General features: G+C 35.6%; 1 protein-coding gene across 4 annotated transcripts in view; it reads right to left on the bottom strand.

Moving 5' to 3' along the window:
- Nucleotides 1-292: 292 nt before the first annotated feature.
- Nucleotides 293-13,886, bottom strand: part of LOC121853560 (transmembrane channel-like protein 5) — a 28,538-nt gene continuing 14,944 nt past the window's right edge. For 3 of the 4 annotated variants that reach the window (XM_042347777.1, XM_042347776.1, XM_042347779.1), the window contains 14 exons: nucleotides 11,282-11,430; nucleotides 10,574-10,724; nucleotides 9,958-10,122; nucleotides 9,242-9,378; nucleotides 8,773-8,965; nucleotides 7,673-7,803; nucleotides 7,230-7,389; nucleotides 6,733-6,863; nucleotides 5,750-5,905; nucleotides 4,903-5,033; nucleotides 4,090-4,206; nucleotides 2,574-2,624; nucleotides 1,321-1,377; nucleotides 293-1,117 (listed from right to left, as the gene is read on the bottom strand). In XM_042347777.1, coding sequence (XP_042203711.1) covers nucleotides 1,346-1,377; nucleotides 2,574-2,624; nucleotides 4,090-4,206; nucleotides 4,903-5,033; nucleotides 5,750-5,905; nucleotides 6,733-6,863; nucleotides 7,230-7,389; nucleotides 7,673-7,803; nucleotides 8,773-8,965; nucleotides 9,242-9,378; nucleotides 9,958-10,122; nucleotides 10,574-10,724; nucleotides 11,282-11,430 — 1,704 coding nt within the window. In that variant the 3' untranslated portion in view covers nucleotides 293-1,117; nucleotides 1,321-1,345. The remainder of the gene's footprint in view (nucleotides 1,118-1,320; nucleotides 1,378-2,573; nucleotides 2,625-4,089; nucleotides 4,207-4,902; nucleotides 5,034-5,749; nucleotides 5,906-6,732; nucleotides 6,864-7,229; nucleotides 7,390-7,672; nucleotides 7,804-8,772; nucleotides 8,966-9,241; nucleotides 9,379-9,957; nucleotides 10,123-10,573; nucleotides 10,725-11,281; nucleotides 11,431-13,886) is intronic. The other variant, XM_042347778.1, reaches the window with a different exon arrangement.

Consider the following 13,886-nt stretch of genomic DNA (forward strand, 5'->3'; position numbering starts at 1 on the left):
ATATATATATATATATATATATATATATATATATATATATATATATATATATATATATATATATATATATATATATATATATATATATATATATATATATATATAGCACCACAAGGAAAGAGAAAACGACGGTTCCCAGCGCTTGGTAATTACATCTTCAGGGTGAGTACAGACTGTACTCACCCCTGAAGATGTGAATTACACGAAAGCGCTTGGGAACTTCGTGTTTTCTTCTTTCCTTGTGGTTATCAGCATATACCTAGATCACGCGCACCTACAGTGATTTACTTGCATATATATATATATATGTTTTTTTTTTTTTAATAACAAATTATTAATTCTCAAATGTAACAAGTACAAACAATATTTCTGATCAATAAGAAAAATTATTAAAGCATATATTTCATATAATATTTCCTAACTGGAGTATAACACCATTTTACCACATCCATCAGTCTACATGGAACATAATCACTTTGTTACTTAATACAGTAGTTACAAACAATCAACAATAACTACAAATCTAAAATACGATATATATTTCACATAAATTACAGTCTTATCAATAACTAATAATTGTAAAGTCATTAATAATGTATCATAATTATTTCAATGTATACTTTCTTCACCACTTACAAGACTTTTCCCACTAGAACACAGGATGACTATGACCAACACTGACCAGAGATGTAAGAGAACCACGAAGGACGCTTAGGATGACGAGTCTTAGTTAAAGGCCTGGCATGTGATGAGGAATACTGTAGTTGTTTTATCACAGCTCGAACATGTAAGCTGACAAACAAAACAGCGTAAACAGCTCAACATTGGGTAGGTGAAAGCCTTAAAGGAAACAATACCTGGACGTACAAGATTCTGTACTTTCAAATATCACGTGTTTCTGCCTAAGCGGAAATTATTAGCTTTATCACATCCCCTGTAAACCACATTATATAAGAGGTAACTTTGGTATAAGACCAGTTTGCAGGGGTTATTTTTTTAAGTTTCTACAGCTTCCTGACTTACCCATATAATGAAGCTGTCATGTTACGTAAACAAAGATAGAGGTGACAGCTTTCATCTTCAAAATGTCTGGACAATTCCTATATGTATGATTCCTCTGGAAATGAAAGTCATAAAATTAACCATACCATACATAACATTGAATTCATTACATTATAAATACAAATCTTAAGCTGTAGTTAAAGTGAGAGTCATACAAGTACCAATAGTGAACAGAAAATCTTATAGTCATTAACATCAAATGAAAAGACATAAATATAATTAAATATCATGATAGTTATTATCTCCATACTGACTTACCTATTTATTTAATACTTGTTCAGAACTACGATGAATAGCGATCCAAGCTGTGTGAATCTGCATCAAAATAAGCAAAGATTTGAAACAATGCACTACCAAGTTCACACATTAAGCACTACACTAATATTTACATGCTGATTTTTTAATGTCATCTTCTACCCTAAACTGGCTACTTTGACACTCCACTCACCCAGATATCTGTGCTCACTTAAACATTCATTAACTGCTCTTTTCACTCCATCTTCCCATTGATTCCTGAATCTGTATCTAACAACATGGGTACAGGATCCCCTTTGTGAAGGATAAAATCATCTGGTGTTATCAAAAGTGGCGTCCCCATACTGAAGGGGACGCCACTTTTGATAATCCCAGATGATTTATATCTGGTGAGTGGAGTGTCAAAGGGTTAAAATATCTACACATGAATATGCTTTTACTCATTCCCTCTAACATCCAATTATTCCTTACATCAAGTCCTTCATATTTTTTATTTACCATCTGATCAACTACACAATAAAAAAATTAAATAAAACAAAATTTTTGTCTCTAAACTTAATTCAGTGTCTTTCTTGAGCTCCACACGCCATCCCACCTCCACAAACATTAAACACATAACTTGGAATTATTAAATCTTTACAAACGTCTACACCGCCTATTCTACATAATAAGGGAGATGACATTAAGTATCAACTACGGTATTTAACTGCACATGTCTATCTTTTATTTAAGTGTTCATGCAGGCAATTAATGTTTAATAATGAAGTCATGCATACAGGTATATAATTATTGGCTAACATGCTATACCACTAACCCAGCAATATAAGTTCTTACAATCTATACAATGTAAATAGGCCAGCAGTAATAACAACACTATGAGAAAAACTTCACCACTATCACTTAAAAAAAATTCAACCAAATGATTCTATAGAGTTAAATAAATAAAAATAATAATACTTGTACCATAACCAGGCAGGGGTTAGTGTTATATACAGAACTGTTTAATTGCACAGTACAACATAAATTTCCGTCCATTTTAAATAATCAGGGGTTAGAAATAACTACCTTTAAAATATGGAGGTATGATTCAATTTATGGTCTAAAATCCAGTAAAAACTGTCTACTCCAAAGATAATATTACTGTATCTACTGAGAGTTTCACTACTTTTTTCCTCCTTAAAACCAAGCAATTTTATATACAAGAGCTTCCTCGTGATTCAGAATAAGGTGCACTTTGTGATCACCAGAAGACTTACCTGAATAATCTGAGAAGTGTCTGGGTCGTGGGGCTGAGTCTGCCGGGTGTACTGAGGAAGACATAAAACTAGAGTCAGAAAATAGGAGTGTGAATCACTTACCCTCACACCTGATGATGACAGATATAAGGTCTTGTATGACATAAAAGATAGCATTGTTTTGGTACTACAGTACAAATTACAGTATTTTACATGTTTATGACAACATGATAGGGATAATAGTATCAAAGTAAACTTCCCTCTCCTAGATGGAACAAAAGCATATAGCACAGAAAACAATAATATAAAGTGAAAGCATACAGTACATGGCCTTAGGATAATTCTAATCTACCTTACCTATGGTTTACCATCCATTATCAGGTACAGTACTGTATTACATTACTGCAAGATATTTTGATGTCCGATATGATTTTTTTTACCTTGCAATCCACATCCCTTACCATACACATGTACTGTATTCAGTATTGATATTTTCACACAAGAAACTCAACTTATGTACTTGAAGATTATATGCTGCTTCTATAAAAATTAGGTTTATCCATTAATTTGTAAATATGTCATAAAACAATACATCAATTTATTTTAAACAGGTGGGTAAAGTTAGAACATCTGGATGAGGACAGAGCCTTTTCACATTAACAATCTATAAGTTTCTCTATGAATAGGTAAAACGCTTTTGTTATAAACATATTCAATATACTGTTAGTCTATCCAACAGTTTAATAGAGGGCAAGAGGACGGTGGGTGGGTGCAGAACACCCCTCCTGTACTTAGTTTTTAAAAATCCTACCCTTGAAAACTAACAAGATATTAAATTTTTGTATATAACATTAATACAGTAGTTGAAAATCTATTGACCAGTCTGAAAGGGCACTATTACTTACATAGACTAACCTGGTCCTATATAAAACTTTGGTTTTGACGTGGAAGCTCCAACATCAGAGCCTCCTTCAGAGAATGCAGCTTGTAGGAGAAATGACCCCTTAAAGCATCTTCTCACATACAAATGTTGACTATATAAACATCTATATTTATATTACATTGTTAAAGCACAACTTCAGTGTTCAACTCAGACGTGGCACACTGATAGACACTACAGTACCGTCCATACCCGTATATGTACAAGTGGTCACCCAAAAGTTTAAACTCATTAAGACCTTGGATTTAAGCAGACTGAGATAAATTCATATGTTTACTGTCAGATTATGCTACAAAACAATAGTAACAACTAGATATGTTCTGAGTGCTGACAACTGCTCAAGGTAACACCCCATCTACCACTGATATCTCCAAGAACAAACGTATCCTCCTTCCTGGATGATCATTGTAATAAAAATGTAATGAACCCAGATTTATCACTGAATATCATGGAACTAAACAAGATGGAATTGGTTAGTGTACATCTTCTGGAAGAGAAGAAAAACTAAATTTCTCATTCATCTCAAAAACCAAGACCAACAACTGTGGTTTATGAATACAGTATATAATATGGCTACAAACAGAAGTAAATTCTCACCTTTGTTGTCTGAAAACACGAATGATGCTCGCTGTGTAAGTTCATGTGGTCCTACAGATGTTGAAGGCGGTGGAGATGCAGCTCTCACTTGGGCTGGACTAGCAACCTTGTGTTCTCCTGATGACATATTACACTCATCAGATAAAATAAATCAACATATGGTTCATTTACAAGAGGTAGCAATACTCCTTATGCTAATGGTATAATGCCTTGTTATTGGATATGCCAGGATTCATCATCTATGTACAGCCACAAAAAAAAATTAGTCAGTATTCCGTCCCATCCATGAACCCTGTGAATGAGACATCGCAAAGTGCACCATGTATGGGACTCAACAATGTGTAGTGTCTCAGATTCAAAGGTTCATGAGCTTCAGGGTTCATGGAAGGGACAGGGGACTTTTTTTGAGACTGTATCCCTGGTCAGATGATAAGCTTCACATGCATTAGTACAAATATGGCTAAAAACCAATCATGGTTCTGGCATAACTACTTACAACTTTCAATTAAGAGAGACGTTGCACTTATCATCTAGTTTGCCTTATTCAAATTTACCCCCAAAAAACATTAACAGCATGGACTTCAATATTTCACAAATGCAAAAAAGTTGGCCGCTGCCTGACCTGCATGAAATCTTATTGTCCCTACACTCTTTGGGTTATATTTTTTACTGAATATATTATTTCCCTCGAAGTGTAACCCCCCCAGAATTAAAATAAAACCCTCCGCACATATGGTAGTGTCTGACAATACACACAATTACAGAACAACCATGTGACACTTTGTTTAACTTGGCACTACACATAAGTCACACCTCGTTTATATTTTTCGGTGAGCTGCAGCAGGAAGGCTCTGTCCCGCACCTCTAACTCCAACTGTCGACGCAATACCTTGATCATCTCTGCTCGTCCCTCGGCCATGGACTTGGCACAGTAAACAAGGATTCTGTGGGAAGACACAAAGTATGGCTTGAATAATCCTTAACTCTGGAGCTTTTAGAGATAATTTGATTCATTTTGTTTTTAATTTATTCTGGGAAATTTTGCAAAAAACTTCACAACTTTGTATTTGTTTATCTTGAAATCTCGACACAGTAGAAGATAAAAGACTGCCTGGCTGGCTCCAAAGTGACAGTTGATTTGTTGGTCACTATCTGTATGCATACTATTATTGTTTTTACTGAACAAGTGTGGCCAAAAATTCACCTACAGCTGCATCAGCATAGATTGGTAAAAGAGTTCACTCTCTCAGGTAGTCAGCTAATGAAAACTGATTTTCCAAAAGACATGATGCAGCTAAGATTATTCTTTTGAACATTAATACATACACTGTATACAAATAATGGCAAACACAAGTACAATATCTGTACTAGGAAACAGTCCTATCAATCAGTTTCCTAGCCACAGGAGTAGTGCCACATTGCCACATGGGAGGCACAGAAGGGGGGTACATCACACCTGGAGGCGACTGTACCTTAGGTTATAAAAGGCAGTCAACACATCTCTAACCATGACAGTAAGAGTTAAGATGTTTCTCCTCAATATAAAGGCATAAATAATAACTGTATATCTTCATTTACTGGTTAGTTACCATCACTTTATCAGGTATAGTGACTACAGTGACAAGAAACATTTGGGAAAACCTATCAACCCAACACTTACAGAAGGATGCCAAGAATTCCTGCCACAACCCCAGGCTTCAGAATCCAGGAGATTATCACCAGGATGATTTGTTCATTACTCTGTGTTATGTCCCACAGAAAATCTATGTAATGTGGCTCATGATTTTGAAAAGGGCCACAAGATGAGGTGTTGCCTCTGAAATACAAAATAAAAGGGGTAATGAAATATACTGTAAATGAAATAAATATCAACATACATACTAAATACTAATGAAAAAAACAAAAATTCCCAATCTATTTATATTTTCACACCAGTTCCCACTTTAATACAATTTGTCCAAAGTAAAGTCCACTACAACCTCTCCCTAGATTCCCTTCACTCTTGTTTTCATTCACTCACTCTTCCTGGTGTTTCCATAGAGTTTGTGTATTTTAATCTAATGTTGTATCAATTGCACCAACATCAACAACACTACAACCCACCCGAGGTACACGTACATTTATCGAGCTTTAGATCAATTTGTCAAACCCCCCCGTGACCGCGTGTGTTTAATGCATGTGTCAGCCACAGCGTGATGAGGTGGGATGAGTAGCTTCCTCGAGAAACACCAATAACTTTGGTGCCCCGCTCACTTCTACACCACCATGTGTAGTGTAGGCGGTTGTGTGTCCCACCAAGGATACACACACAAATATAATTTAGATACGTATATGCTTTCCTCCTAAGTTTGTTCATAAGATTCTCTCATCACAAACTTAAAATAATTTACCATTATACTCGTTATATCTGAATTTTAATTATTTTCTATGTAACATGAGAAATTTTATTATTATTTCCTTAAATTTTTGCAGGGGAATATTTGGATGAAGGTCAGAGAGGGGGGATTGCTCAATACATTTGTTTATAATCTTTCATTCTGGTACAGTACTGTCAGCTGTCACTCTACTATAAATATAAAACCACACAGCATTCTAAACACTAAATATCACTCAAGTCCTCTGTTCCAAATTATTGACTCTTACCTGAAAAGGATAAAGCCATAACCCATAACAGCCAAGACGAGGGAGACCAGTGTGAGAGCGAAGAAGACTGTCTCAGTTTGTGCTGCTCGCCACGGCCGCTCATCAGGTCGTAAAACCTTCAAAACACTGAACTGGAAAATGAAATACAGTATGAAATCAATGAGGTGTTGAAAAAATAATTAAGTGAAAAGTAATCATCTTTCCTATCTTCTCTATAATGCTTTATTTTTGTATGGAGTTTACCTCTACGGGGGATGACTAATATATTTTCAAACTACAGTAATATCTATCTGTCATAAAAGTAGGGAAGATCACCTTCAGAAAAGAGAGGATGTGTGAATTATGTTTTTGCACTAAAGAACATGAGTCAAATGCTCCTGGAGAAATAGATAAATTTTATTTGTAAAGTATTAGTGATATTCTTCACATGTCACAAATTACAAATACATATACAGTACAGTAAAACAACCAGTCATATGGGACTATGAACCACTAACCTTTTGTATATAAAACATGATGGTGATCTTGAGTAGGACAATGAGGGGTGAAAGAGGGCAGAAGAAGAGCCCGGCCCACAGCAGTGTCTGGTTGTATATGAGGTGGAGTGTATTACGACTGATGTCAAACTCCAGAAGAAACTGATGGACCTTTCCCTTCCTGTAATAATTTGGATACCATGAATTCTGATGGAGAGGCAATTTACAGTAAGCTTGCTATAAAATGAGTTTTAAATTCATAAAAACTTGAGTACATTGATCAGCCCTCTAATACACCACAGGAACATACTAATACATTCACACCAATTATCATCCCACATACTTCATAACAACTATAATAACTTACCAGGTATTAGGAAAATAAATCTAGCAATCTGAGTTGTGAATAAAACCATATGAACATTATCTTAGGATCATACAAGGAAGTAGAATGAATACATTACGTAGTATTCTTGCAGGTTGCCACAAAGAACATCAGAGTGAAGAGGTGCATCACGAGGGCAATGAGGAAGTCGATGATTAACAGCCTGTAAAATTCCTGCCCCAAAGACGTCTCCCAACAGTCGTCATTTTTCTGCAATCCCATTCAATCAAGTGAGTAAATCCAGCCTAGCCCAGCACAGCCTGACCTAACTAACAGGATATGGTTTTGGAGATACTACCTTAAATAAAAGATCCTCTATCTTAACTATATATCATAAATGATAAAAATAGGTCATAAGACATCAGGAACAGTCAAGATCTTGTTATTGTAAAATTAAAATCCCGAACAAAAAGATTGACTAGCAAATGCCCCCATCTTGTGAGGTTAACGTTGCTAACCAATGACGTTTAATTGAGAATGGAGCAAAAAAATTTCACGATCACTTGTTTTCTGCCACGTAAATTAATTAACAGATAGCAGAATCAAATTATAATTATATTAGCAAAAGTTTAATATTTGTTTATACCCTGTGATGTAATATGTATACCAGCATTGATATCTGCTCTCACTGTAGAAAATCGACTTCAATTCAAAGATATAAGTTCAAATTATGATGATTCTACAGAGTGAGAAAGATTGGCCATAATATTTTCCTTTATCTCTTATTTTCAAAATGCTTTATACTGTACTACAATTCAATGGAAAAAAAGAGTAACCTACAGTAAATTCTACTATTTCTTTATATGTGAGTGTAGGAGACAAAGTTCTTTTACAACAAGGGGATTGAATTTAACCCTTAATCAGTGGCTAAGAATTCCTCACTGTCTAAGGATTAATGAAGTATGACAAGATAGCAGTGTTGGTGGTGTCTGTAGGTACCATTTAACTTCATGGATGGATTATGACTAAGGTGTAGTTCTCTGATCTTCATGTGTGTTTCTGTCAACTCACAAACCCTCCCAACTCTATAGCAGGATGATGGTGAGAAGTAATAGCATAGCCAGACTTTCTCTCTTCATTTACTGTAATCCTCACACATGAATATTACTAAACACAAGTCTCTTCCTGTACTGCTCAATACTGCCATAATTACATTTAGTCAAACTCTCACAATCTCACCTCAGGTCCTGCAGCTCTTCTCAGTTTTTCGCTTATGAACTCACCACTATCATCATCATCATCATCATCATCATCATACTGATCATCATCTGTTGTGACAGGAGTTTCTGTGGTAGAAGGTACAGGGTCCGTTGCTTGCATAAACCAGAATCCCACCAGCACACCCAGCACTGTCAGTTCGAGCAGAATGGTCCTGAGACAAAACATGGGTAAAATATATAAACAACCAACAAACTAAGTCAATGTCCACTATGATGACTGATGAATATTACTTTGTCTATTATCTCTATGGTTCTCCAACTTTCATGTAGGTGGATTAACAAATATCAAAAATGAGGAAAAATGGTTGAGGATGGTGATTGATGCATAGCAAGGACAAGGTGTGGAAGGAAAGACCTGATGCATATATATAGTAAGTAGAAATATTACACAAACACACACAAAAAAATGCTCCACACAAATGACTCACCGCATGAGAGTGACGTAAATCCTGTGGCGTTGAATTTTGTAACCCTCAAATTTGACTATGAGGCCAAATACAGATGGTACGAACATAATGATACACGTCACAATCAAAGGGTACACTAGTAAGTTAAATCCATTTCCCTGTAAAAAAAAGAACATTATCAGCACTGTACACTACTTCCCTGTAAAGAAAAGAACAAGACTATGAAATATCCTCATACTTTTACTATCTATCAATACTGTATATCAAAGTAAAATTAATAAAATATAAAGATGGCAAAATGTTTCAGCTGATCTCTAGTCTACAGCTTGCATTCCATTTGATAGGTACACCCCCGAAAAAATTATTCGGAATACGTGTCATATTGTATCACGTCGTAAGGGTGGCGAATAATTTTTTAGTGGGTGTACCTGGGAACACATGAAGAGTAGCTCCCCACTGGAGCTGTGACCCACAAGAACTGGGACCCATTAGGACTAAGACCCATAAAAACTGGGACCCATGAGGAATAAGACCCAAGAAAATTGGGATCCATTAGGAATTTGACCCATGAGAAGTAGGGCCAATTAGAACTGTGAACCATGAGAAGAATACATATCCATGAGACTTATTTCAATACTAACTGAACCTAACCAAATACATGGTATGGAACAGTACCACAATAATTTACTATAATATACCTGTTTAATTTATCATTCTGAAACGATGGAATCACTTACTATATCCTTGTTGATGTCACTGTCAAGCATGAGATATGTGGCCCAGCCCAGGAGACCCAGCAAGGTCAGAATGATGACCCAAAACACGAATTTAACGGACCATCCAATCACCTTGCTCCAAAAGTCCTCCTCCAGCTCCTCGTTCAGGAACTCTTGCAACAGTTCCTGTACAAAACACCTCAGTTCTATAAATCAAACTAAAAATGTGTGTCATTTAAAAAAAAAGGAAAATGTATTCCATTTGAATTGAATAGAAATTAATTTAACAGGATATCAAAGAACTGTACCTAAACTACCTAACAAAAGTGGCAATGTTGTTGCTCTCTAAAATCTGCACAACAATGATTCTTAATTCCTTGTGTATGGGGTCATCTCTGAGCTGACTAAAACCATCTAGCATTAGCCCCCAAAAATATAAAAAATGGCATCCCCATAATGAAGTGGATGGTGGAGAGAGTCTACTAACCCCTTGTGTACAGGGTTACATTTGGGCCAAATAAAATACTACAAGTGGTGTCCCCCCACAGCAAAGGAGTTAACCCAGACTCGAAAATGGTTTACTCTTTCCTTGTCTCGAGTGATGCTGCCTCAATCAGTCAACTCACTTTCACCTTACCTTCAGCTCATTATAGATACTCCTGTGCTTGAGTTTGGCTGCTTTCCTCTCCGTGATGCTGAAGTCCCAAGAGGAGAATACCTTCCTCACAAACGTGGCCGAAACATCATGTTCGATGTCGATGTAATTATTCTTGTACAGCGCATTCACCCTACCGAGGTACAACTCAATTAATGACAAGCGATTCACTGATGATCTTTAAGTCATATTTTTGTTTAGAGGGAGAGACAGACAGAGAGACAGAGAAAGAAAAAAATAAGAAGATTAAAAAATTACTTCTTTGTACAGGTATTTATATATAATGAGTGAATATTTCTCAACCGCCCAAAAAAGGAATTATTTGTTAGACACACAAACCATCCATATCTGGTACACTGTTTCCCATAGTTAATGTAGAGGGTGTAAGCTACGTCTTTCCGAATCACTGTGGCTATCAAGATCTTTCCTAAACACTGTGGTCATCAAAATATTACCTAATCACTGTGGCCATCAAAATCTTTCCTAATCACTGTGGCCATGAAGATCCTTCCTAAACACTGTGGCCATCAAAATCTTTTCTAAACACTGTGGCCATCAAAATCTTTTCTAAACACTGTGGCCATCAAAATCTTTCCTAAACAGTGTGGCCATCAAAATCTCTCCTAAACACTGTGGCCATCAAAATCTTTCCCTGACAGTGGCCACAAGACAATAGCACCCCTGACTAACCTGTGACGGATTGCAATGAAGTAGATGATATAAGCCAATAAAATAACGAAGAAGTAAGCCTCGGGGATGTTGTACCACAAGTTCGTCACAAGATAAAAACTCCTGTTCAAGTATGTGCCGTAGTAAAGCTCCGTGTTGTTAAACCAGCCCTGCGACAGACAACAGTAATTAGGGATTAGTGATCTTCCCTAGCCATGCGTTGTGATAATTCTAGTCATCTCTTTATTTGAGAGCTTTATTTGCCTTGACTTTACTCATAATTATACAGGAATATCAATTTCTGCATCTGAAAACATACTTACCTTGACGATATTTAAAACATTGCACAGAACAGTATGACTCTCTTGATATAAAACTACACTGTATTTGTCAAGGGTTTATTTTTACACTGACTATTAAATACTATTAAGTTAGAACAAAAATGGGAGTTGAAAAAAGTGTACTGTAGTTGTAAATGTTATACCAAGACAAACTATAGAAAGTTTTTATACCAAATTATGTCATTTTGAACATATTTTATCCTATTATTTCCAGACAAATAAAAAATGTGCCTTTATTATGTTAATCACTTGTCAATTTGATAGATGTTCTGACAGTCACCCCATGGACTCTCACCAACGACAGATACTGTACTTGATCTTGACATACACTCTCCAAGTACATTGTATGAATAACCTCAGTGGTCAAGAATAAAACTTTAAAAGGTCAAAATTAAAAAAAATATAGATAACGTATAATTCTTTTTATATAAACCCAAACCGAGAAATCATCATTCATTTTTACAAGTTTTTAAATTCTCTTCCCTGAGTTACAAAAAAGAATGTTTCTCACTGTATATTCTTGTTTGTTTTTTGTTATCATTGCTATTAGGGTCAAAAACATTAAGTTTGTATTCCTCAATAATATTTGGCTTCACCATAAAGAGAGAGACAGAGAGAGAGAGAGAGAATTAGAACTGCACTCAAAACTTGCAGTCTGGATATCAATAGTTTCCATCCTTAAAAAAAAAAATAAAAAATCCTGGACCAGCTTTGGAAAAACCATACTTTAAATAACATGAAAAATAAAAGAAGAAAAATCTATCCTTATATAAAAAACAAAACAATCATGCCACTAATCACCTCACATGCAAATCTCAATTACCAATGTCCTTCATCTCTAAAAATTTCAAAAACTCATCAATCGATTTTTGAGATACCGGTAAGGTTCTTCAAGCACTTCTACTGTAACACATCACTATAACTACAGCAATACAAAAACTAATCATTAAAGTTCTCTTGAAACACCAACTAAAAACAAGCAATGGTTTTATAAAGAGGATGCAGGTAGATTATACACTTACAAAAAATATATACACTGTTAAATGGAATAAATATCGGAGGGAACTGGCTCTTTGTAAAGCTGCAAGGAGAGAATTCTAAAAAAAAAATAGTGAATTATCTAAAGAGGAAGTTATGGGAGTATACAGTAATTGGTATTGTGAGGAATGAATGGTTGAATAAAGTACATGTGTATCATAATTACTTAGCATTATCATAAGATGTACTGTAATACATGAGATAATGAGAATACTGTATACTGTATAATGGAAGCTGTGGGGGTTACAGTAGGGTGTTGTTGTTTTATGTATTATTTCTGACAGTGAGTTGTGAAGTAGGAACTGAGGGATTACTTAACGGAGTATTACACCATATGTATGAGTGACCCACACCTGAATGTTAAGCAGCACTGTAAAAAAAAAAAAAAGTAAAATCAGATAAATTTAAAGATTTTATTGTATTCTGCAGATTTCCTCATAACATATGATAAATTTCTGTACATCTAATGACTGTACAGTACACTAATAATTACTAAGCATTAGGTGGTCGTGTAGGTGAATGAAGTCGTAACATCACTGAGCGTGTAATCTTCAGTGGCTATGGTAAATACACTGCCGCAACAAGATACCTCATCAAACACCACAACCCTCGTCTGTTTCTCTGTGGTGCTCCATATGGTGCATTATCTAACCCCTTCATTACAGTTAATTTTATTCAGCTCAGAGGGGAAAGAAGTTAAGAAAGACACTGAAACTCTACAAAGCAATATCTCAAATCTTAAAGAATGTATAATCCTACAGCTACAACAGTTTTAAAGGTCTGTACAGTATTTAGATGTTAATGAAGACTGTGGTTATGAGAGAATTCCTTATGAGTTGTTTCAAAAGGATGGATGGAGACTCTGGCCACTGGTGATGAATTCAATGTAACTGAATAATGGAAGATGTGAAGAATTTATTAATAAACCAACTTAAAGTGTACAATAAATAAACACTGAGGATTCTAATAATAAAAAAGAAGTCCTTATTGACACCGAGGCATCTATCATAAGTTATAGATAGGCAGGTTAGTAGTGTCAGTTTTCTTGACATTACTTAAGTCACCCACTCATTTGTTTAATTTTTCCACTATCATATTTCACACACATGCATGTGGTTCCTACGTCCATGGCCACCACGACCTCCCTGAGGCTGGCAGGGTGGGGAGATGGAGTGACCGCCACTGTCTGTATCACTGTCCTCACCGCTGGCCGCCTCAACAAACTCGACATCCTCTGGGTCAGTTTC

Source organism: Homarus americanus, unplaced genomic scaffold, assembly GCF_018991925.1.
Source record: "Homarus americanus isolate GMGI-L3 unplaced genomic scaffold, GMGI_Hamer_2.0 scaffold4896, whole genome shotgun sequence".
Classification (NCBI taxonomy): domain Eukaryota; kingdom Metazoa; phylum Arthropoda; class Malacostraca; order Decapoda; family Nephropidae; genus Homarus; species Homarus americanus.